The sequence below is a fragment of the Mesocricetus auratus genome, unplaced genomic scaffold, assembly GCF_017639785.1.
Source record: "Mesocricetus auratus isolate SY011 unplaced genomic scaffold, BCM_Maur_2.0 Super-Scaffold_100027, whole genome shotgun sequence".
NCBI lineage: Eukaryota > Metazoa > Chordata > Mammalia > Rodentia > Cricetidae > Mesocricetus > Mesocricetus auratus.
Window position 1 is genome coordinate 17,870,646 of NW_024429208.1, and position 25,675 is coordinate 17,896,320.

The window sequence follows — 25,675 nt, forward strand, 5'->3', positions numbered from 1 at the left end:
GGTGAAGATTTGTCTCAGTGGTAGAAAACCTGGCATAGGATTTGCCAAGTTCCAAGTTTCATCCCTGCAACTATCCCTCTCCTCAAAGAATCAATTCATTGCAAAAATCTTAACTTTTTCTATGATGCTCCATCCCTGAAGCCTTCATCTGGATTCTCAGGACTGTACAGCAGCTGCCTTCTGTGCCAGTGGCATCTAGATAGAATGCCAGCCAGGAACTTGGAACACAGAAGGCACTGAATTGGTTAAGGATATACTTAAGAGTTGTGATGACTATGGAAAAATGCTTTTTTTGTTTTGGATTTTTTTGTTTTTGTTTTTTTTGTTTTGGATTTTTATCTGAGAATTATATCTTCAGTAGTCATAAGATAGAGAAATATGATTATACGTACATTTGTATATTTGTCTATAATTTTTAAATTTAAAAATATGAAAGTGATTAATCCCAGCACTTTGAAGGCAGAGGTTGCCGATCTCTGTGAAGTTGAGGCTATCCTGGTCTACAGAGTGAGTTCCAGGACAGCCAAGGCTGTTACACAGAGCAACCATGTCTCAAAAAGTTAAAAAACAAAACAAAACAAAACAAAAAACCAAAAGAAAGTGAAATGTTCATAACACACAATCTAGGATCCTCAGTATGTGTGCTCTGAAGTTCATAGTGAATTTTACTGAACATGGATGTAAATATGTAGAAGGGTATGCATTTCCTGATTCTCACCCTTATTACTAACCCACAACTAGCCCATTCTCTAGTCTTCTATTTACTCTCAGATTATCAAACCTCCCATTGACTTTTCACATCCTTGGTAATATAAATTAACTATATATTTTATCCGGCATGCACTAATGCAAATTATACATAATATATACGTGGAAAAATACTTTTTAAAATGAAGCCAGAAGGCGATACTCTTAGAAAACTGAGAACATGGCTAGGGATGTGGTTCTGATGGCAGAGTGTTTAGCATGCAGAATGCAGGGAACCCTAAATTTGATCACCAGCATCGCAAAAACCATGTGGGGTGGCACACTTACTTGGGAGCTGGAGGCAGGATCAGAAGTTCAAGATCATTCTTGATTACATAGTAAGTTGGTGACCAGCCTCGGTACACTAGATCCTGCCTTAAAAAAACAAAACGAACGCCTAGGACAATTGTAAACTGAAATCTTAGCACTTAGGTGCCACAGGCAGAAGGACTGACAGTTTGAGGACACCCTGAACTACATAACACGATAGTGTTTCAAGAAAAGAAAAGAAAAGAAAACAAACAACAGGACAATTTCAAAACAATTAAGGGATTTATGCCTAGAACAACACCTTACTTCCTTACCATTCCATTTCTAAGTATTTTCTCATTTTTCAAGGCCTATCGTCTTCCAATACCTCATGATTTTCATCATGCCTGCCAAGAGCGCGATCAGTTGGCTTGAGATAGTCCAGATCTATTAATATTTTGTACCCAAAACAAGAGCAAGAGGTAGAGGTGGGAGGTTGAACTATACTTGAGGGTGGTACTCATAAAGGCTGAAGCCAGATGTGTCCTCTAATCCTAGTACTCAGAAGAATAAGTTTGGGGTATCCTGGGCTACTTAGTAAGTCTTCCTATAAGAAAACAGATGTACAAAAGCATAATGGTTGCAGAGGTGTGTGTGTGTTGCATGTATGTGTTCATGTGAGTACATGTACAGGTGCATACCTGAGCTAAACGTGGGTATCAGATCTCTTCCCCACTTGGGCAAAGTAATGACAGCTAAACTCAAGTTAAAAAAAAAAAGAGTACTAAAAACATACGAAAGGGAAGGTACAGCTGAAAGGAACTTCCCATGTGCATGATCCAAAGTCAAGTCAACAGGTAAATTGTCTACAGATGGGAACCAGGAAGTCCTAAGGTGTACCACCAGATACGAAGTCGAAAGACACATGATCTCTAAGTGACTAGTTCTGCTTCTTTGTTTGACATTAAGCCAGGTCCAAGTTGATGGAATCAGACCTAACTACCCTTGACTGACTTTCCCAGGTTTCAGTTTATTGAGTAAAAGTATGAAATTCTACTTTCCTTGGCTTCCCCTCTGTTGAACTTTGTGGAACACAATGCTGAGAGGCTGCTGAACTTGGCTTTGTTCATCCTGGCTCTTGCTGGAGCAACTGGACCACTTGGCTCAGAATCCAAGGAGGTGCAGCCTGCTGGCTTTAGGATGGACCCCAACCCCACCCCCTACATGCTGGGTCCTGCCCAGTCTGGTTTGTAAATAGTTCTTGGCACATACCCTCGAGGAGAACACAGGCACTAACAATAGCAACTCTCTTTTTAGCTTGAATCTCAGGGCTGTGTGCTTGTAAAAACCAAAAATAACCTAAGTGATTGCACTGGGATACCCTTACAGTCTAGTCCTACAATTGCCAGCATCACCATGTTATTCCGGCAGATATTCAGCCACTGCTGGTGGAAAGAGAATCAGGTCTATGGCCGGCCAGACCTAGATTTAAGACCTAGCTAGGCTGGTTAATTTTATGACGTCAGGCCAGGCCTAATCTGAGCCTGCTGGGAATTGAATGAATGGACATATAAGTCAGTGCCCAGGAACCTACAAAGCACATTATGTAGTTAAGCCATCCATGTCAGGAAATGAAGACAATAGGAAAGGTTTGGGAAATTAAGTTTCCAAGAAGCACTTGAACAAGTCTGGAGGGAGATGGGGGCTGTCCTCTGCTCAACACATCAACACATGTGTGGTCTCGGAAAACAACTAGGACTATAATTTATTTCAGTGTAAAGACCGTCTTTCTTGGTGAAATTGGAAACAAGAACAGAGCAGAATTTATATCGAGGAGAGGCAGAGCCGTTGAACGAGCACTCCTAGCTATTAAGTACAGGGAAGGCCATTCTTGCTCATGCTAGTTAGACTAGCACTGTTTTTCAATGGAGGTTAAGTTGCTTTTTGCCACCTAGAACTTTTATTTTATTCTTTTAAGTCCTGCCACCGCTTCCTCCTCTTCTCCCCCCCCCTCTCTTTTAATGCGGGATTTTGCATAGCCCAGGCTGTTTCTGACTTGCTATGTAGCCAAAGGTAAAACACTGATCCTCTTGCCTACACCTCCTTAGTGGTGTGATTAACATGTGTATGGCACCTGGGGCAAAGGTGCTCTACCTGCTTGTATGTGATGGTGCTCTTCATCTCTAGGCCCTGGCATGCTCTGCTGTCTCCATGATGGCCCCACCCTGCTCTTCCATACCGTCTTAATCACACTGTTAGCCTCTTCTATTTATTTTCTTTTATCTAGTAGGGCCTCACACTTGCTAGCTACTTCACAAAGAGCCCTGTGTTGTGTTTTACTTTCAGAAATGAAACCAGTCGTAGGGCAGCCTGTCAACTTCACTGTGACACATCCTAGAAACCTTTATGGGGAGACTGTGATTGAACTTGGTCAATGGAGGAGTTAGGTCTATTGCCTCCTGAGCTGCACTGGCCTTTCTGCCCCCGTCTTTCATTTGTATTGTTGGTCGTGGGCCTAGCCTCTAACGGCTGAGCCATCTCTCCAGCCCCCACTCCTCTTTCATTTGTACCGATCCCATGACTGACTAACAACAGGCGGGAAGGTTATTTTTAGACGGTCATCTTCACTTATGCATGGTGGAGGAGGACTCTTGAGAGTTCTGTGCTGCATGCTTTTCCCTTCCTTCCTGTCTTTCCATCTAGGTTTAGCACTGCCTGGGAAACTCCCTAAATGTGTTGTTTTTGCTCTACAAAGTCAAGGGAAGAGAGCTCCCTACCGGGCACTTTGATGTTTCCACAATGGCTTACTAGTAGTTTCATTCTGCCTTCTGGGAGCATCTAGAAGTTTTGATCAATTCATTGGAAGTCCTCTCCAAAGACATATCGAAGGGTGTCGGTAATGCCCACCACCACCACCCTAATGCCACTGAGGACATACTGATGGCTCCTGCGTGGATATGTTGGTTCCTCACAACAGTGTTGGCTGCTCTTGACACTGATGTGTCCTAGACTCAAGCCTATGTTCTGATCTACAGTCTTGTCTGTAGGTATACTGGATACCTCCTATACTATGCTCATGGAAGTTTTCTCACACTGACAATATGCCAACCTCTTCCCCGAGCTTCTGTTCTGGGTTCAGATGACAGTAGAGATAGAAGTTGAGATCGGAAGAATCTTCTGATTCAAGGTTAACAATTCAAGGTCCCATTTCATTTAGGAACATCCTCTGTTGAGAGAGGCCTTGTCAAGCGTACAGTTAGTGTTGTGAGAACATTTTTAGAGGTAAGAAGAACACTGCTACATGCCCTGTAGACACCCTCCTCTACCTTTACTTTGTACACCCTTAGCGTTTCTGCAGATGATTCCTGGAACGGGGACTACTGAGCCAACAGGAGGCACACTGAACATGTTGACAGCAGTTGTATGTATGAGTGTCTGTATATATTATAGTGACTTACACAACGTTAGGGTAAAGGACTCAAGCAAAGCAAAAAAAAAAAATCCAGTCAAACAAGAGGACAGTTTCTTAAGAGCTAAGACTCCCTCACAGTGTGCAGTGTAAGACTGCGCTACCTTGATGCTGAAGAAAAGCAATATTGTGTATGTGTGACTAGAGTGGCTAAGATCTAAAGAATCTCCAGCACTCAGGAGGCAGAGGCCAGCAGATCTCCGTGAGGTCGAGACCAGCCTGGTCTACAAGAGCTAGTTTCAGGACAGCCTCTAAAGCCTGCCTTGAAAAACCAAAAACCAAAACCAAAACCAAAAACAAACAAACAAAAAGAATCTCTGCAAGTAAGGCTTGTGGTACACTTTGGAAACCCCCTTCTAGCGTAGCAAGCCCCTGGGGAATGAACCACTCTGGGCTGGAGTTTGTCATGTGGACTGCATTTTCCTGGGTAAACTTTGTAGGGCCAGCTCTCTCAAAAAACCCTAGCCCCAAGCAGCAAACGAGACTTACTGATTTGTTCAGTAGTAGGCATGTTCTACTATGTTCACAGCTGGAATGGTCCGGGGATTGTGGTAACCTTCGTTTGTAACCTGAGAATGAATGGGCATTCTCTGTAGATGAACCTGGACAGTTCTCAGGTCTTTGAAGATTTACCATTCTGGTCACTCACAGCATGTTATCACAGCCTGTGATGGAACTGGCAGACATGATGATCATGGTCAAAGTTTGGACACATTTTTCTCTCTGATGTAGATAAAAGTGCTTGCAAGCGTACATACTTGAATGTACCACATGCTCCTTCCTTGTCCAGCTTCTGGTTTGTTCTAGAGTTATTGCCCATGTTCACTGGGCAGCTGGCCATTGAGGAGAGAACAATGCAGTGACACAGATTCACTACTCTTGACTATTATCTATTTTAACAGGTTCTGCTTTTCAGTTTCATCATCCCGGGAGATGCTTTTCTATGCCACGGTTGCGGTTGCTGTCATGAAGTAGCTTGACCAAAAGCGATATCCGGGAGAAAGGTTTATTTGGTTGACAATTCCAGGTTCCATCATTGAGAGATGAGTCAGGAGCTTGAAGGCAGGTTTGTTTGTTTTTTTGGTTGTTTGTTTGTTTGAGATAGGGTTTCTCTGTATTGTTTTGGAGGCTGTCCTGGAACTCACTCTGTAGACCAGGCTGGCCTTGAACTCACAGAAATCCGCCTGCCTCTGCCTCCTGAGTGCTGGGATTAAAGGCCGGCGCTACCACCGCCCACTGAAGGCAGGTCTGTTTGCTATTCCATACAGTACATGCATGCAGCTCTTTGATTTTTCTCTTTGCAGCATTCGGTACTGTAAAATCTCCAGATTAAGCCTTGTTTCCTACATCCAACTGTTTCTTGGCTATTCTCTCTCTCTCAGCTCCTCTCCATTCCATCCCCCCATCTACTTGTCAGGGTTTCTGGTACAAAAAGAACAACACAGTGACTTAGTTAGTACATAGTTGCTGAAGAACCGTTATAATTGGCTGTTTGCACTCCTTGTTTTAGCCTGGGGTCATCTGTCAGTCCCCAAGGTGGAGAGGTTTGGTGGCACCTGCTTTTTACCCACAGTACCCAGGAGGCTGAGGTACAAGGACTGACACACGTTCAACGTGAGGGTTACACACAGACTCTTTCTCAAATGGTAAACGTGTGGAAACCTGGAGCAAACCTGGCTCAAATTTACTTCTTGAAAAAAAGTCACTAGTTAGAACAGAAACGGCAAAGGAGGGGGTGGAGGTGAGAGAAAAGAGGATCTGGGAAAGGCTGCCGGAAGTCAGGAAGAAAGATCAACTGTGCAGAAACCGTGTTAACTACTATCCGGAGCCAGCTCCTCTCGGTGACGCGGCGGTGGCGGCCAAAAGCCCAGACCCTGGCCCCCGCTACTCCCGAGAGGTGGGGGGGGGAGGGCTCCCGTCACTTAGCCGATGCCCCGCCCCCAGCCCCGCCCACTCCCCCGTTCTCAGCCTCGCCCGGAGCCCCGCCCCCACGCCGGCGCGTGACGTTACGGCGCGGTGCGCGGGGACGCAGGGACGGCCCCGCGCGGCGCGACGTCGGAGGCGGAAGTGGCGCGGCCGGCCGTCGCTCTTGGGCTCTCGCTGCCGGCTCCGGGTACCGTGCGGAGCCTCCCTCCCGCCAGCCGCCGCCGCGTCCCTTGCCCTCGCTGCCCCTCCATGTGCCCAGGCGCCGCCGCTCCGCCTCGGGCCGCCGCTCACCCCGGGGTCTATGGAAGTGATGGAAGGACCCCTCAACCTTGTGAGTGGTCGCGGGCTGAGGGGGAAAGCGCGCCTGTGGAGGGCCGGGTAGGCTGCGGGGCAGCGCGGGGGGCTGAGGGACAGCCCGGGTTGAAGCGGGGGGACCGCGAGCTGAGGGGGGGACCTCGACCCCCGGTGCCCGGGCCTCTCTCCCTCGGGGCCCGTCGCTTCTGCCCTTCTGGGACCGTGTCCCGGCGCCACGTAGCCGCCTGCAGGCCGCGGGCAAAGTCGGGGTGTCCGGGCCGCGCCTCTCACACCCCCCCATCTCCCGGCTGCCCTCACAGCTGCGCCAACCGAGGCTCCTTCGGAGCAGCTGGGGAGGGAACCGCAGTCCCCTCCCCGCAGCCCAGTCCCATTGCTCGAGGCCTCTCCGAAAGTACCAGAGATGTTCGCCTTTCTCAGAAAAAGCCCAGGGAGCCCGGTCCGTACTGGTTTAGGCAAAAGACCCCGCCCCCAAAAAAACAACCCCACAAAACCCCAAACCTTCCACAGAGGCTGCTTTGTTGCTGGGGTTTTTTTGTTTGTTTGTTTGTTTTGTTTTGTTTTGTTGTTGTTTGTTTTTCCCAGAGTGGTCACAGGGCATCTTTGGGTTTCCTGGGAAAGGTTCACGTAATGTAGATGCAGACGTCCGATTTCTTAGCGTTGCAGACTAGAACTTGGAAGTCCCTAGTTTGTAGGTGGTTTGTGATGTGGTGGAGTTGGGAACAGGACCGCGGAGGATTGATTTCTCCCTTTGGAACTCAGCCCTGTTGGCTTGGAAGAGCCTGGTTCGTGCTGTGCAGAGAAGCCAGAGACTGTGGTTTGAGTGTATAGATTCCTGGAGTCAGAAATCTGCTTGGATTTGAACTCTGGCTTAGTCACCTAATAGAGACCTTCAGCAAAAATGTTCATCTCATTTCCTTTTTCAGGTTTCTTGTGAGGGTTAAACACAGATAAAAGAAACGAGCTGTGCTTTGTAGGTAGGACGTTGGAGGATTTAGCCGCTGTTGTTAATGAGGCCGTAAGCCCTTGTCATTTCACTTAATGAGATTTGAACTTGTCGAGCTTGAGTGCCTGAGAGTGATCACCTGGTGGGAGCCAGGTTATCAGCCCTGAAGAGCCTATCCTAGAGTTACTAAGTTGGCCTCTGCCTAAATTGTTTACACTTAACAACGATTAGCCTAGCTGGGCGGTGGTGGCCCACGCCTTTAATCCCAGCGCTCAGGAGGCGGATCTCTGTGAGTTCAAGGCCAGCCTCGTCTACAAAAACTACACAGAGAAACCCTGTCTTGAAAATTTTTTAAAAAGAAAAAGAAATGATTAGCCTTCATTGGAGAATCTTGGAAAGCCAGGGAAATGCCTTGCACCTCTCTTGTTTTCAAGAGTGGTCACTATAGTTTGCGGTGAAGCGTGGATGACTCAATACAGAAACTCCACAGGAATATTATTAGGTCGTAGCCAGCTGTTTACAAAGTGCTTCAAAGTTCAAGTGCCCTTGCAGAACGACCACTGGTTCAGTTCCAGGTAGTTTCACTTGATTTGGCAGCAGGGTGTAGCATGATCCCAGCTAACTACTCCACTGTGTCGTGGCTTAAGAGAGGGCTGGAACTGCACTTCAGTGGTAGGTGGAACGCCAGGTGCTCAGTCTCAGAAAAACGAGGTGAAGGATGGCAACAGTACTTTTCCTTAGTTTGAGCCATGCTAGCTTCAAGCTCACTCTGTTGCCTAGGTTGTTCTTAAGCACTGGGTCATCCTGCTTTGGCTTTCTATATGTTGGTATTCCCGGCCGGTGAGCAAATAAGGAGGCTAGCACAGTTTCATTATCCGGTCTCAGAATTAACGTGACAAACTTCAGAAATGTGTCGGCTTGAATTTTTAAGCCATTTGAGATTTTGAAGATTTCTGACATCTAGCTTAGTTGTTTAGTGAAAGATAAAAATGTCTGGATGTTTACTTGAATTAAGCGTGTTGCAAGGTAGCAGTGGTAAGCCCCTATTAGAGAGCTGTGGAAGACCTGGGTTTGTGTATGTGTGCGTTTCACATGTGTGGAAATCAGGTTAACTTGGGAGTGTCAGTTCTCCACCATGTGGGTTTGGGCATTAAACTCATGTAATCAGAATGGTGGCAAGTGTTTTTATCCCCGGAGCCCTAGACTTAAAGTTTTGAAGATGCGCTCCATCTCTCCTCTCTCCTCTCTCCTCTCTCCTCTCTCCTCTCTCTCTCTCTCTCTCTCTCTCTCTCTCTCTCTCTCTCTCTCTCTCTCTCTCTCTCTCTCTCTCATACACACACACATCAGTTAATACACTACAGTATCTTGTTTACTCAACATTAAAGGTAGCTCCAAATTCTGTGACTTTATGTGTATCTTTGAAAATTCCAGTAAACTATCCAAGTTTATCATTGGAGTGTACTCCAGATTCGTAATGTGCATGGGTTTAGAATCCTGTGTCCTCAGAGTATCCTTGGTTCTTATTAAACAGTAAGAATCGTTTGAGAGATTGCTGGTGAACAAGCCTCAAGTGAGGGACTTAAGTGATTGCTTAGGTCGGTGCTTCTAACAATGCTTCCATATTAGTGTGCTTGTCATTTTCATTGGTCACTACTGCCTCTGCTGTAGAGTTTTATTGTTAGGGTTAGAACAAGGCTAGTTTCCTCACAGTGCGTTTCAGGGACATGGAAGAGACTAGATTGATTACTACTGCATTTTAATATGTGGCTATTACAGATGCGCTAGCTCTCTGATTTTTAGAGTTGGTCAGGAGACATTTTATTTCCTTTGAAGGAAAAATAGTCTTTCAATTCTGGATACATTTGTTCTATCTAGTTTTTTTTCCTTTGTGTTGTTTGCTTTTTTGGGGGTAGAGTCATAAGACCAGGCCACAGTGTGTAGTTTAGGCTAGCTTCAAACTTGTGATCCTCCTGCCTGAGTGCTGTGATGAGACGCCTGCACCACCACGTGCAGCTTATTAATTTTCACTTAGTGTGTGTTAGGTATTTCTTTCCATGCGTTACATTTTTGCATTTGTCTGGTAGCAAATGGTCGTCAAAACTTCCTTGAGGTAATTTCTAGTGCTGCCAACTTGGTAGTGATGTCAGATCTTAGTCCATGCTTTGCTTGCCTAGGCTGCTGCAGGCGATGCCCATGTGACTGCACAACCACGCTTGCTTTGTTTTGCTTTTTATGTGTTCATCCTTCTTCAGTCACACCTGTTTCTGTTCAGGGTTAAGAGTGCTGGGAGTGTTTGTTGAAAACCTGAGCTTCCTTATGGAGTGCTTAGTTCTAATTTTGCCTGAAGTGGTTAGTACTTTCATGCATCTCATACAAGGGAAAGATTCATATCATGGGCTAAGGAATGGCTGCCTTTAATGTAGCATTGGAACTTCCCATACTAGTCATATTATTAGAATTAAAATCTTTACAAAAAAGAGGCTGTTTCAATCCCTTTTGTGTTGCCCCGAAAATAACCTAAGGAACATAATTCCTGTGCCATAGGCAGGGTTGGACTTACTTGGCAGTACCCTGGGTGGGGGTGAGGAGTGGTGGTAATGGAGTGCTGATTTAGCCAACAATTAGTAAATGCTAGGGCTTCATTATTTCTCTTATTTATCTTGCCTTAAGAGCTAAGCAAGCTATTCTACCAGTTATATGGACTATGACATTGAAATGCAGAATAAGTTGAGATAGTGGGGTTTGAAAGCCAGAATCTAAAATAGGTCATTTAGCTTTGTATTAGGGCATTATTTACCCATCTGCTTTACCTGTGATCTGCACTGAGAAATCCTTTACGGATAAGTCTCTTGTGTGTGTAGTACTGCCAAGCTGCTATATTATGGAATATTTCTTGAGTGTCTCACATGTCACCCAAAATATAGCCAAACTAGGGTCACATGCACACGTACAGTGTGTTGCCTTCATGTATGTTTGTGCACTACATATGTGTCTGGTGCTCTTGGGCCAGAAGAGGTCATTGGGTCCCTGGGAAGTGGAGTTTTCACCATGTGGGCTCTGGAATTGAACTTAGGTTCTCTGGAGGAGGAACCAGTGCTTTTACTGCTTGGCTATCTATCTAGTTTCTGGGTTTTTCTTAATACTAAATTGATTTTATAACCTGTTAATGGGTTACATCCTGCAATTTGAAAGGACCTATACCAGATTCTCATTGTCTGCACAGCAGGTGATAATAGTTTTGGAAAAAAACAACAAGCTCAACTAGAAACCAATGGAAGGAAAAAGCTTCTCAACAAAGTAGTACAAGGGAAAAGTTGGTCTTCAGAGTTGAAATGAGGTCCTCAGTTCACTGGAGCAGTTAGTTATCTTTAGTCTAGCTGGTCTGTGAATTAGACCCTTGATACTTGTTTGTGGCAGACTCTGGTAAACCGGGGCAGACATAAAGATAACGACTCCCCTTTGCTCCCAGTTGAAGATCATACCTGTCAGGGATATAGTAGATATCCTCTCTCTGCCTTCTTTCTAATATTTGGGTCAGAGATCAATAAACTGCAAGATACAGTTATTTATAACCTTGGAGATTTTTTTGTTTTGTTTTGAGACAAGATTTGTCTGTGTCCTGAAACTTGCTGTGTAGACTGGGCTGGTCTCTAGCTGACAGAACTCTGCCTGTCTCTGCCTTCTGAATGGTGGCACCAAACAGGCAAGCACCACTTGTGCTAAGAAAGGTGGCCTTGAACCTACATTTTTAAAGTAGCCTGGAGAAGTAAAAAGTCCTTGAGTAAATTCATTCACTTAGTAACCTAATTTTGTTGCTAGAATTTTTTTGTTTGTTTGTTTAGATGATGGAAGCTCATTTCTGGGGCAGGAAGAGCAGTGTACAGTGTCTGAGAGCCTGTGGAGTCCAGAACTCTGGAATAGGATTCCTTTGACAGACTTTGGGTTGGTTCACTTTCTTCAGGCCTGTCCTGTAGTTAAAACCACTTCAAGATTCATTGCTGTTCTTGTTTTCTGACCCCAGGTTTGAAAATCCAGGCTTTGGGATTCTTTTTAAGTGTCCAGAAAGCCAGGCAATGTAAGAATGTAACACACCTGGCATAGAGCCACAGTAGCTGGGGGAAAGTAGTATACAGAAAGAGGTGGACTGTGTTTTGATTTTACTTGGAATTACTAAAGAAACACATTTGTGGATTTATTTTAATGGCTGTAATTGTACCAACAATCAGTTTTTAAGGGAGAATCCTAAAGATTCCTTTAAAAAATAACTATCAAAATAGGTTTCTATAGTATTGTTTATCTTTTTATTACCATTTATTTGGAGACAGGGTCTCATGTAACTCAGGCTGGTCTCAAACTCATGTAGCTAGGAGTTTGGGATTAGAGGTGTGAGCCATCGTCTGTGACATCCCAGATTGCACTTTGTTCTTGCTCTTTCTTCTGATTCTTTCTTCTCTCCCTTCCTTCCTTCCTTCCTTCCTTCCTTCCTTCCTTCCTTCCTTCCTTCCTTCCCTCCCTCCCTCCCTCCCTCCCTCCCTCCTTCGTGGGTTTTTTGGGGGGAGTGGTTTCTTTTTAGTGTATTTTGTTTTTGAGCTAGAGTTTAGAGCCCTAGCTGTCCTGGAACTCGCTTTGTAGAACAGGATGGCCTCGAACTCAGAGGTCTGCCTGCATCTGCCTCCCAAGTGCTGGGATTAAAGGTCTTCTCCACCAGTCCTCCACCCCACTGAGCAACACAATAGAGCCAGTCATGTTAGGTTGGCAGAGGTGTGGGTGAGCCAGTCCTGAAGTTGTGATCCTGGGAGAACCTGTCTTCATTACTCACTTGTCATGTGGTAGCGTGGACTGCATGAGGCTGGTGGGAGAGGCCCCTCATCTGCCACAGCACTTGGGAGAGTGGCCCCTACACGTCATCTGAGCAACACGAGAGGTGTCCCACCCTGAGGGCGAGGAGGCAGGAGCACTGGCCCCACTCCCTGCTCATCACTGCAAAGGTGAACTTGTCAGGGCAGTGCAGGAGAGCTCACCCTGGTGGTGAAGACGGGAGAGCTGGAAGGCTGACCAACCCTGCAGCTGCCCAGACCCAGAAGCAGGGTTGTGTGTGGCCCACCCCAATATCCACCCCATCTGTGATCTGCTGGAGCACGTGAAGGGACCTGTCCAGCAGACAAAGCTGCAGGATAAACGAGGAGTTCCAGTGAGGGCCCAGCGTAGTGTAGCAGAAACCAAAGGCCTGCATGGATAAAAGGGTTTACCGCAGCTTCCACGATCCCCCCCTTTTTTTTCTTAAAGTTTTACTTTATCTCAGGAGGGGGGGGGTGGCTGCAAGCACAGAGGGTGGATACGCAGAGACAGGAAATGAAGTGAAAGACAACAAATAAAAAGAAAGTTAGAAAGACCTGTCCTTTCATCTGAGAGTGGTGGTGCATGCTTATATTCCCAGCATGCAGGAGGAGGTAGAGGCAAGAGAATGAGGATTTCAAGGCCAGGCAAGGGATCCTATTTATAAAATCTGTATACTAGAAAATATCTAGGTGTTCAGAACATACTTTTTACTCAGTTCAAGCCTCCATGGTTAAAATTAGCCTATATTTTAAGCTCCTATTCAGAAACTGAGATTCAGAGAAAAGTTTGCATAATTGCTATTTGAAGGATAAAGCCTCTCTGAAACAATGGGAAGGAATGATCTTGCCTTTAAAAACAGTTTGTTTCTTTTTTACAAAAATAGAAGTAGGGAAATATAAGCAGAAGTGCTCTTTTCTCTTTCTGTCTTCACTTTTGCTTTGTCTTGAGTATCACTCAACAGACATGCCTGAGTGTATCTGTAATCTCAGCTGCAAAAGTGATTTCTATGAAGCAGGTATGGTACATTGTGGAAAGCCTTCAAAATAAATCATTTTACACCTGACAGAGCAGGTTAGTGTTTTCACTTAAAAAGCACGTAAGCCAAAATCCATAGACTTGTCATCCCAACCATGTTTATGGGCATAGTTCAGTAAGGTTAACTATATTTATGTTGTGAGGTATCCCTTCCTTCCCTTTTAAGACTGAACAGATTCCCTTGAGCTATACTTGATTTGTCTGTTCCTCTTGGGAATGTTTGTATTGGTCCCATTTTGGTTATTGTAAATAATGCTGTTGTGAAGAAGGGTTACCGGTGCTGTTCACTTATTTATTTATTAGGTAAGTTCTCCTGTACCCCAGAACATCTGATTTTTATCTATCTATCTATCTATCTATCTATCTATCTGTCTGTCTGTCTGTCTGTCTGTCTGTCTATTTAGTTTGGCTTCCATCTCCTAAATGCTGTGATTAAGGCTGAGAGCCACTTTTGGGTTCCATTGCTGTGATAAACACCATGAATGTGATGGTTTGAATTGAGAATGGCTCTCAGACTCGAATATTTATGCAGAAGGATTAGGAGGTATTGGCATTGTTGAGGGGGGTGTCTTTGGGGGTGTGCTTTGACATATCAAAAGCCCACACCAGCCAGGCAGTGGTGGCGCACGCCTTTAATCCCAGCACTCGGGAGGCAGAGGCAGGCGGATCTATGAGTTGAGGCTGGGCTGGACCGACAGCCTCCAAGACAATACAGAGAAACCCTGTCTCGTAAAAAAAAAAAAAAAAAAAAAAAGCCCACACCAGGCCCAGTCAGTCTCTTTGCCTGCTGCCGGTGGATCAGGATGTAACGTTCCCAGCTATTAACCCAGCACCATGACTGCTTGCATCCTTGCTATGATGATCATGGACTAACCCTCTGAAACTGTAAGCAAGTCCTGGATGCTTTCTTTTATAAGAGTTGCCCTGCTCATGGTATCTCTTTGCAGCAATAGAATAGTAACTAAGACAATGGCCAAAGTCAGTGTAGAGAAGACAGTTTATTTGAATTGACAACTTGTAATCCATCATCCAGGGAAGTCAGAGCAGGAACTCAAGGCTGATGTAGAGGCTATGGAAGAATGCTTCTTACTTGGTTGCTCCCCATGGCTTGCTCTGCCCTACTTTCTTAACCCGAGACCTCCTGCCCAGTGGTGACCCTGCCCATTGTGTGCTGGGTCCTTCCACATCAATCATAGGCTTGCCTGCAGGCAACTCTGATAGGGGCATATTCTCAGTTGAGGTTCCCTCTTCCTAGATAACCAAACTTGTGTTAAGTTGATTTAAAAACAACTAACCACCACAGCCACCACACATGCTTGCATGCATATCTTTGTTTGCGAAAAGGTCCTGCTCAGTTCTCTTCCTTTACTCCTGAGTGCTGCAATCACTTGCATGCACCTGCCCAAGACCTCTTTCTTTTTTAAAAAGAAACTTTGCATAGTTATCTTCTGGTTAAGAGAGGAAAGACCCTCCAGGCATCGGTGGAGCACACCTTTAATCCCAGCACTCAGGAGGCAGAGGCAGGCGGATCTCTGTGAGTTCAAGGCCAGCCTGGTCTACAGAGCGAGTTCCAGGACAGCCTCCAAAACAATACAGAGAAACCCTGCCTCCAAACCAAAAGGGGCAGTGGGGAAGGGGAGAAGAGAAGAGAAAGACTTGTTGGCTAGAAGACTGCCCCATGTGTGCCTGACAGCATTCTCTTCCCCCTTCTGTTGCTCATTTTTCCCTCCTATCTAAATGATATAAACTTAAGTTACTGGCCTTGCTATGTAAGAGAAAGAAGGAAACAGGTTGACAAAGCTGTAAGTGAAATAATGTATATTCAAGCTCTTTTGTTGTTGTTGTTTGTGATTAACAGCCTCATAAGTGCTAGCCAGGTGCTCTATCTTGAGCTGTCTCCGGCCTTTGGAGGATTTATTTATTTGTTTGTTTGTTTAATTGTCATTCTGGGTAGGTATTTTACCACTGACTATACCTTCTGGTCTTTAGTCTTTTGTGGCGTGGTCTTGCTGTGTTGATTAGGCTAACCTGAGCTAGGAGATGGCTTTTCTTCTGAGAGCCAGCATTACAGATGTGGCTCCATGGCTGGCTCTGGAGGCTTAGGGAAATTAAATGTCCCTGGAAGAAGGGCAGCACTGTTTAATCTATACACCTTTACGGTAGGGCATCTAAGCCCTTTGCTTTTCTAGAACCTCTAAGTTTGTCTTCCTTTTCTTGATGAATTTTACATGAGGAAATATTAATATTAAGTGTTAGTATCAAAATCTCTCAACTGTATTTTGTTTTTAATTTTAAGATAAGTAGTAATTTTAATGTTTAAAGGGAAGAATGATCAGCTATAAGAAACTTGAATTTTTCATGATACGTTTCATGGTTAAAGTTTTTAGACTATACAGACTATTGAAAATACCTATAAAATGTCTCTTTGAAATAACTAGTTAAATATCAAGAAAGTTCATGTTTTGAGTAATACCTGGGATTGTAACTCTTTTGGCTTTCTGAGCAGTGGAAGAATAGAGGTCACTTAGCAGTTAGATCCTGATTACTGGAGAGGGTTTTATGTAGAGAGGAGTTGCCAATTCCTAAATGATATGGTTCTAGGCTTGGCTCCTTGCATAGCATAGTTTTTTTAATAAAAAAAATCGATTTGTTTGTTTTTGGGATTTTTCATTTGTTTGTTTCTTTGTTTTGTTTTTCAGGACAGAGTATCTCTGTAACAACAACCCTAGTTGTTCTGGAGCTCACTCTGTAGACCAGGCTGGCCTCGAACTTTACAGAGATGCTCCTGCCTCCGCTTGCCCAGAGGTGTGCATCACCACTGCCTGGCTAAAAGATTGTTTTTTAAAAGTCTTGTTTTATAATTTGGAATAACTCGGAATTTTTATCTTCTAGGCTCACCAACAGAGCCGACGAGCAGACCGTTTGTTAGCTGCTGGGAAATACGAAGAAGCGATTTCTTGTCACAAAAAGGCTACAGGTAAGGATTTTTCTAAATAAATACTAGATAGAGCCGTTGGCGGACTGAGGCTGGTATTATTGCCATGAGTTGGAGACCAGCCTAGACTGCCAAGTGAAATCCTGCTGCTGCTGCTGCAAAAAAAAGCCCAAGAATCTTTTGTTACTGTACTTGTCGGATGGATGGATGGAGAGATGGATGGAGAGATAGAGAGATACTGTAGCTACTACTGCTGTTATTTAGTTATTGGCTCTCTGGGGCTAGAGATGGAGCTTAGTGTAAGTACACACTTAGCATGCACTGGTTTCTTATCAGAGACCCAGATTTCTGAGTTAGCCTCATAAATAGATCTGAGGGCCTTGTTTTCCATCGAGAGTGAGTGTCGTGTCTGTTCTGGAACAAACTCTGCAGTCTTTCTGCTAGGAAGCACTTTTCCTTCCCTCTGATGAGAGCAGAATTTTTTCCTGGTGGGGAAAAGAATGTTATTTTACTGTTGAAATACAAAGTCACAGTGGGCACTGCTTTGGATAAATCATTGGTATGTTGTGCCTGCAAGTAATTATCAGGAGAGAAAAAAATTTGTTGATTCAGGGTTTTGCTTATCTAGCCCTTGATAGCCTAGTACTCATTATATAGCCCACATAGCCCATGTTACCTCCCAGACTTGAGCAGTCCTCCTCCCTCAGCCTCCTGAAGGGCTTGATTTGTTGCAGTTAGTGAGTGGCTCATACCTATAATTCTATACGGACACTTTGGTGAGAGGGGGGAACGTTGTACAATTAGATACCAGCCATGGCTCTATAGCCAGTCTCTTCCCTAAAAACACACCAACAAGAACCGGTTGTGCCATTGATGTGTGCCTGCCCATGTGTCTGCTGTAGGTCTTGAGTACATTACTAGGCACCTCAGTATTTAGAGTGTTTTTATGTTCAGTGCAGTTTTCCACAACATGAAACTAGTGGTCTTTAGATCTCTCCTCAGCCATACTATTAACTAGATTGTTGGTTTGTAGTAACTACCATGCTGGCGCACCATGTTTAAGAAAACTGTGATGTGGATGAGAGCCCTGGTTCATTAACCATAGTGAGTTTGGTTTCCTGTGTGTGTCAAAGGTTAAAGTGGAGTGGGTCATTATATGTTGTACACTAAGTGCAGAATATGCTGAAGAACATGAAAGAGAGAAACAGAATCACCCCTAAGCTCTTTTGTCTTTGAAGACTTAAAACAACCATGTGAGACTATGCAATGTAGCTCAGTGGTAGAACTTGCAAATAACTAGGTAGGTTTGGGGGGGGGTTCCTACTGTTTACTTAACCTCTACTTTATATATTAGCCTTGTGCTATAATTAAAAGAAGTAATTACCTGTATTGTTAGGATTTTTCTGAACACAATAGGACTGATAGACATACAAACTTACAGAGACTGACATCATGCATAAAACCTGCTTAGATTAAAACCAGAATATCCTAGCACTGAGAAAAGAAAGTGGGCAAACCCCACCCCTAACCAAGAAGCTAATTGTGGTTGATCCATGCTGGGGAAGGGGAAATACATTTCCTCCAGTAGTGATGCTGGGACTATCAAGCACTCTCCAGGGCAGGCCCCATGCCCAGGAGTAGCTGACCAACATGAAATAGTTCTCATGGTTTTTTAGGTGTGGGAGAGTGAACATTTTGATTAAGTTTTGGTATTTTTTGGTCTTACTGTTTTGTTTTGTTTTGTTTTTATTTTCTTTGAGAGTAAGAACATGAAGTTGGGTGGGTAGGAAGGTGGAAAGGATCTGGGAGGAGTTGGGAAGGGAAAGAATATATGTGAGAAAACAATTTTTGAGATAGTTCTTTCATATATTTCAGTATCAGAAGATTATCAAAGTGATTTTGTGGGGGAAAGCATGTCTGTGCACTCAATTTATCTTTTTTTAAATTTTAAAATAATGTTTATTTTATTTTAAATGCCTGTTTATCATGGATTTGTGCAGGTACATGGAGGCGAGAGGACATGGGATCTGCTAGGATTGGAGTAACAACCCTTTGTGGGTGCTGGGAGCCAGAGCTGGGTCCTTTTAAAGAGCAATGTGCTCTTAATGGCCCAGCCATCTCTCCAGTCTCCCTTTTCTTCTTTTCTCTTCTTTCTTTCTTTTCTTTGTTTTTTTTCGCGATGGGGTTCCTCTGTGTAGCTTTGGAGCCTGTTCTGGATTAAGTCATGAGCCACCACCGTCCAGCCCCCTTTTCTTTCAAAGTAACTTTCCCCCTCCTTTTTTTTTGTGTCAGTTTTAAGACTTTTGTGGGAAATCTCTAAAGTGGTAGTGTGGTCCTTGCTGAATTCTTTGCACGTTTGGAGTATCTGTAGGTATCCTATCATGCTATATTCACCTTCAGGGCTCTGCTAAGGTCAGCTAAGGTCAGCATGTCCAGTTGTTTTAAACTTGGTTTTGTGAAAGCTATTCTCATTGTTAGAGACAGGTGGTTTAAAGCAAACTGTAGTTCAGAGGAGATAAATGCATGCAGAAAATATGAGAGGGATGTCCCAAGAAAATTCCATGATGTATCCAAGCAATAGCAGAACACTGGATAGAATGTCACAACAGGTTTGCAAACAGATGAACAAAAGGGAAAGAAAGAGAATACAGCTTGATAGACTCAGGACAGGAGTAAAGGGCCAGGAAAAGTTGAAGAGAAATGTATAAATGTGGCCAGTATGATTGGAGCAAAGATGATAGATATTCATCCCCCCAAATTAGAGACATCTAATTTGAATCTCAAGGTTGGTAAAACCTAGCAGAGAGGAAATTCTAAGTCATGAAATTAAAAACCAAAACATTAAAGTATTTGGATTAAGACCAGACAACAGTGTTGTAATAACTACAAAGGGAAATTAGTGTAAACATCAGAGATTCCAAAAAGTTTACAGTGATCGAGAGCTTGATCCATTATTAGTAATACTTGTTATTTTATTTTGATTATTCCAGAAAGACTATAAAATACAGAGGAACATATAGCAGAATGCAGAAGCTAAAAACAAGTAGATGAGGAAAGCCATGAAAAGCTAAGACGGGAAAGGACTGTAAGTGTAATTCGTAAATGAATTTGGAGTATTGTAGAACTTGCTCTTGGTTTTGTATTAGTCAGGGTTACATTTTTGTCTGACACCTCCTGAGCCTAGTCATTTGTGTCTGCATTGTGGTCAGCATTCTGGTTGCTGTGTTCTCACTGAAATTGCCCTTTAAGCTCCACACACAGCCTTTTAAGCTGCCTTCCCTTCTCCATGACCTCTGAACAATATAATTAGGCAGAGTCACAACAATGACCCCACTTCTTGGTTCTAGTTTTCTGCATTCTTTCCATTGTTGTGACAAATATCTGAGAGAATTTATTATTTTATTTGTGTGTGCGTGTGTGCGTGCGTGCGTGCGTGCGTGCGTGCGTGCGTGCGTGCGTGTGTGCGTGTGTGTGTGTGTGTGTGTGTGTGTGTGTGGTGCGGTGCACATGTGCCATAGTGCATGTTTGGAGGTTAGAGGACAACTTCTGGCGAGTGGGATCCAGGGATCAAACTCAGGAGTCAGGTTTGTGTTACAAGTACCTTCAGCTGCTGTGCCTTCCTGACAGCTCTAGAAAATCAGTTTTGACAAAGAAAAGACAGCACAAGCAAGTAAGGTGCTTGCCACCAAGCCTGGTGACTTGAGTCTGGTTCCTGGAACCCACACAGTAGAAGAGAACCGATTCCACAAGTTTTCCTCTCATCTTGCACGCATGTGCCATGACATGGAAGTGAAACCTTATCAACATCTACCATGGGCCTAGAAATACTGTCATCTCAGAGTTTTTTGGGCCAGCCCATAAATTTTACATCTTGACAATGGTAGAATCTGACTTTAAAAAAGAGATGTTCAAATCCAGCACTCAGGGAGCTGAGTCAGGAGTGTTGTTGAATTTGAAGGCAGCCTGGGCTACATCATGAGACTAAAAAAATTTTTTTTAATTTAAATTAGAAACAAGCTTGTTTTACATGTGAGACTAATTTTTTAAATTTTTATTTAAAATAAATAATTTCATTCATTGTATGGGTGTTTTGTTTGCATATATATATTTGTGCAATGTTTATCCCAGAAGAAGGCATTGGATCCCCTGAGATTGGAGTTATAGTTGTGAACCAACATATGGATGCTGGGAATCAAACCTGAGCCCTCTGGGTAAACAGCCAGCGCTCTTAACCATTGAGCCATCTCTTCAGCTCCTGATGCCCTCCCTGCTTTAAACAAAGAAACATCCAAATCATGTCAGCTTTCTTTTTCTTAGCCCAAAGAGAAATGTAAGGATATCAGCATTGCCTATTAAAATCCAACAGATTAAGTCACCCAGAATTTGATCAAGATTTAAAGAGATGTTTGACTTTCTTCATAAATAGTATTCTGTCCTCAATAACTTCTAAGTGTTGTTGTTGTTTAGACAGTCTGTGTAGCTTATGCTGGTTTTGAACTTATGACACTCCTATGTCAACCTCCCAAATGCTAGAATTACATGTACCACAGTGTCTGGCTTAGGCTGTTGGTATAGCTCAGAAATAGTTGATAAAAATAGTTCTCACAGGAGACCACAGTGATGTGGTGCAGATGGACACTCATGAGCATCTGTTGATATTTTTGTTGAGTACAAGGCCTTAGTGAATTCTTTACTTAATTTTGATTATAAACAGTTTTTCTAATTAAATCTTCAGTTCCTTCATCATAAAAATCTACAAATCTTCTTGTTCTGCATTGTTGGGTACAGGTTTGTGTTAGGCAAGCACTCTGCCATGGCTAAGTCCCCAGCCTGCTCAACTTAGAGGTTTCAAAGCCTCAATTTTAAAGATAGGTTAGAAAATATTTATTTACCAGTGACTTTCTTTTGGGAGAAGTTAATACTGTCTTCAAACTTACCTTCTTAGCACAATTGCTTAGAAGACCAAGTTCTGAATTGTGAGGAGTAAACACTTCCATTATTAGCCTAAAATTACAAAATAGTGATGCGCATATTAATCTGCTCACCTTTTTTTGTTGTTGTTGTTTTTAACCAGCTTATCTCTCTGAAGCCATGAAGTTGACACAGTCGGAGCAGGTGAGACATGCTAATAGTATTTGCAGAAATGTTTTGGGGGGGTTGGAGAGTTGACTCAGCAGTTCAAAGAACCCAGGTACGGCTGGTTCCCAGTCCTTCTGCTAGGAGGCTTACAAACACCTTCGGAGCTAGGGGAGCTGGTCCTCTCTTCTGCCCCCATTGGCATTGCTCTCTTCCCTCCCCATCGGCATTGCTCTCCTCCCTCCTCCATCATCAAAACAAACAAAAAAATCTTTTGTTCAATTTTTTTTCTTTTTCTTTTTTGAGATAAGGGTCTCACTATATAGTCCTTTCTGGCCTGGAGCACACTGTGTAGAGCAAGGGGTGGCCTTGAAATCTGAGATCCATCCTCTTCTGTCTCCCCAGTGCTGGGATTAAAGATGTGTGTTACCATGCCCAGCTAAAAAATACAATCTTTTTTTAAAGAAAGATTTTATTGTGGAGATTTGAATCGTGTAAAACTTAAAAAGTTTTGCACCTTTCTCAAAACACTGGAAAAAATATTCAGGTGTGTTTTCTGAAGAAAATAAACTATATGAGCCACCGTGGGCCTTGTAGCCATGCTTTCCTGGTTCCTGTTGTTACTTACAGGTCTCAGGCTGCCAGGTGTTTTTACAGCCCATGAGGACCTTTCCTAATTCCCCATAGCTTTTGACACTGGCTCACACTGGGGAAGCAGGAATGGCCTAGGGCAACTAGATGGACCACACTTTTGCTTTGTCACAGGCAATTTAAGTCTGAATAATCTCCTGTTTGTCTCTTGAATACTTAGAAGATTCCTGGACTTTGAGATCTGTTTCAGGATGACTTTATATTGTCTTAATGTGCTTCGGGAAGACCTGTGCCTAAATCTTAAAAATGCCTTCATCCTGGGGCTGGAGAGGTGGCTGAGCAGTTAAAAGCACTGGCTGCTCTCCAGAGGATATGAGTTTGGTTCCCATCACCCACACAGCAGCTTGGAGTTAGCAAAAGCCCAGAGTGATGAGTGCATATTATTTACTTGGGCACAGCCATGACAAACACCATACATAGCTTTAGACCCATGAGAAGTTGGCAAAACTGTTCCCCGTATGGGTCTGTCTCAGAACTGACAAAGCCTTCTTCCTGTGGTCCAAGTATGGATGTTGGTGTGTGCAAAAACTAGCTACCGCAGCTTTGTCCTCCCAGTTATTGACAGCTTGGGACTGCTGTCCGCCTCCAGAGAGCAGCCAGCCCCTGCCCCGGCGCTGTACATAGTAGCAAGCACGATGAGATCCAGGGTGTGGTGGTAGTAGGCACAGCTCTGTCAGTTCTGGACATGTGTCGGTATTTTCAAATGATGCATCTTATAACACAAAGTTAGAACTTAAAATGCACCCTTGTCTTGCCTCCCTAGTCAGGGTTCCATGTGGGTCACGGCAGGGACTCAGATTATTAAGTCTGTGTCTCCAGTTCCAGGGGATCTAACCCCTTCTTACCTCCATGTACATATACTCATGTACATACACAAAATTAAATATTTACAAAAAAAACTTTATCCAAAATTTTTTTCATTTTTTTCCAGCAGTCTAGGTGCAAGCCTGGGTCTTTACATGCTATTGAACATTAGTCCACTGAGCTACACCCCTTGCTGTATAGACAATTTCTTGATTATATAATGACAGGTGCCTAAGAGGGTTGGACTGAACTGAGGACTTAGTTCCTGTAAACTTTAGCACTGGCAGAGTAAAACTACTTTGCTCAGACTGAACCGAGCTACATGTGGTAGTGCAGAATTTGTGATGGCTGTCGTACGGTGTACATCAAGCTTCCCGGATACCCTGTGCATTGGAAGACCACAGATGATGGGGTACAGTCCATCATGGTAGGGAAGGCATGGCACTTGGAACTCAGCCCACAGTGACAGCCGGTGACTTGGCTTGTTAATTTCTGTGGATCAGAAAGCAGAAACTGCTTATGATTCACAAGGCCCACCACAGGTAAGTCACTGATGAAGACCACACCCCCTAAAGATTCCACAGCCACTCAAGCAAGTGTTCAGGTGCATAAGTCTGACATTTCTAGCTCTAAGTTCTATACACTGACTTTTCCTTTTGTGTCTCAGGCTCACTTATCACTGGAACTGCAACGGGACAGCCACATGAAACAGCTTCTCCTCATCCAGGAGAGGTGGAAGAGGGCAAAACGTGAGGAGCGGTTAAAAGCGCAGCATAGCACAGACAGGGATGGAAACCCCCACTTGCAGGCATCTCACAGGCCCTCTGAGGACATGGAGGGTCAGAACCCTCTACTTTCTCAAACATACATCGCTTCCACAGAGAAGCGCCTTCCTGAGGTTCAGGGGGTCTTTGACAGGGATCCAGACACACTGCTATATTTACTTCAGCAAAAGAATGAGCCAACGGAACCGTGTATCGGAAGCAAAGCCCCAAAAGATGATAAAACAATTATAGAGGAGCAGGCAACCAAAATTGCAGATTTGAAGAGGCATGTGGAATTCCTTGTGGCTGAGAATGAAAGACTAAGGAAAGAAAATAAACAACTAAAGGCTGAGAAGGCCAGACTCCTGAAAGGGTCAACAGAGAAGGAGCTGGACGTTGATGCTGACTTTGTGGAGAAGTCAGAGCTGTGGAGCTTGCCACCACACTCAGAAACTGCCACAGCCTCTTCAACCTGGCAGAAGTTTGCCGCCCATACTGGGAAAGCCAAGGACATTCCAATACCCAATCTTCCTCCCCTGGACTTCCCATCCCCAGAGCTCCCTCTTCTGGAGCTCTCTGAGGACATTCTGAAAGGATTCATGAGTGATTAAAATGGAAGGCCATTGGAGAGCTGTTAACAGTTAATCCAGAAAAGAATACAAAGGGAAAGCCACGCCCCAGGGGAATCCCAGAAATGCTCCTTCATCTGGTCTACTGTGAGAGAAGAGGCCATGCCAGGACCTGGGACAGTCACTGTGAAACATCACTTATCTTACGACTAAAGCTCATGATTCCGACTTGGCAGACACTGAACTCTTGGATGGAGGTTCGCTTTCTTATGATACAAACCAAATGGCTACCTGGAATCATTTTTCAAACAGTTATTTTTCTTATCTTCAGGGTTAAATGTATAAAAGTATGTCACATGTAATTAATCTATAATGCCATAAATGATAATGCAAAAGCTAAATATGGTGGCCTGAAAGGCTCACTTGTATTTGGAACATGCTTTCTATCATGCATTGACTGTATGCATTTTATGCACATTTTGTTTGTTGAGATACGGTGTGTAAGATACACCCTTCCAGATGGAACTGTATGTGCCACAGTTTGCACTACTCATAATGATAACCTCAAGACTATCAGGAGAAATATTTAAATTTCCATTTTATGAAGAAAGGAACCAAATTATTAGCTATGCTTTTTAAAAAAATTACCAGTTTACATAATTAATCAGGGTGCATTTTAAGTTCTAACTTTGTGTTATATGATGCATCATTTGAAAATACCGAGGAACTGTCCTTAGTTCTGAATGATGCATGTGTGAAAGTAATGCTAGTTAGCAGTATTTGATTGTAAGAAATCAATAAAGTAATTGTGTTTCATACCCTTGTTGAGTATGGCTGGTGGTTAACAAGGTACTCCATGGCTTCTCCCTGTGTCCCTGCCTTTTCTTCCCACAAGGCCCAGCTATGAGTAAACAGTTGATGGTGGTCTCAGGCTTGTGATCCTACCCCCCTCTTTACAGAGAGCTTGTCTAGCACAGAGCAAGAAGGAAAAGAAAAGCTTTGTTTTGTACGAGGTGAGTACTTCCTGCCGCTTCTGCTCTCCCTTCCCGTCACTAACTGGTTTGCTCTTTTCCTAGACCTTTTCCTTTCCTTTGTTGAAGCTCTTGTGTACACTGCTTAGTTCTGTGCTGGAGCCTGTGCTCCAAGTGTGTGTGTGTTGTGTCACCATGTGTTAAAGAGGTATGCCACTCTTACATCCCTCAGTACTTCCTCCCGAGTTCCGTTTTTATAAAATGGGTTTTGTCCACCTGGCCTATTCTAGCAAAGTAATTCAAAGTGGGACGGAGGACTAACCTGAAGTTGGCAAGCTGAAGTTAAACCTGGTCTTGTGTTTTGACCCAAGGTGGACACTCA

At 43.8% G+C, this 25,675-nt stretch overlaps 1 protein-coding gene across 3 annotated transcripts; it reads left to right on the forward strand.

Annotated features, from left to right (window-relative positions):
• Window positions 1–6,523: 6,523 nt before the first annotated feature.
• Nrbf2 (nuclear receptor binding factor 2) lies at window positions 6,524–25,140 on the forward strand. 3 transcript variants are annotated; one of them, XM_040732264.1, is made up of 5 exons: window positions 6,524–6,722; window positions 16,416–16,500; window positions 19,449–19,543; window positions 21,533–21,573; window positions 23,657–25,140. In XM_040732264.1, the coding sequence occupies exons 4-5, from the start codon at window positions 21,550–21,552 to the stop codon at window positions 24,362–24,364; spliced, it is 732 nt and encodes a 243-aa protein (XP_040588198.1). In that variant the 5' UTR covers window positions 6,524–6,722; window positions 16,416–16,500; window positions 19,449–19,543; window positions 21,533–21,549; the 3' UTR covers window positions 24,365–25,140. The 3 variants fall into 3 exon arrangements, with proteins under 3 accessions (XP_040588198.1, XP_005070865.1, XP_040588199.1); XM_040732265.1 differs by lacking the exon at window positions 6,524–6,722 and adding an exon at window positions 16,313–16,328; XM_005070808.4 differs by lacking the exon at window positions 19,449–19,543.
• Window positions 25,141–25,675: the final 535 nt, after the last annotated feature.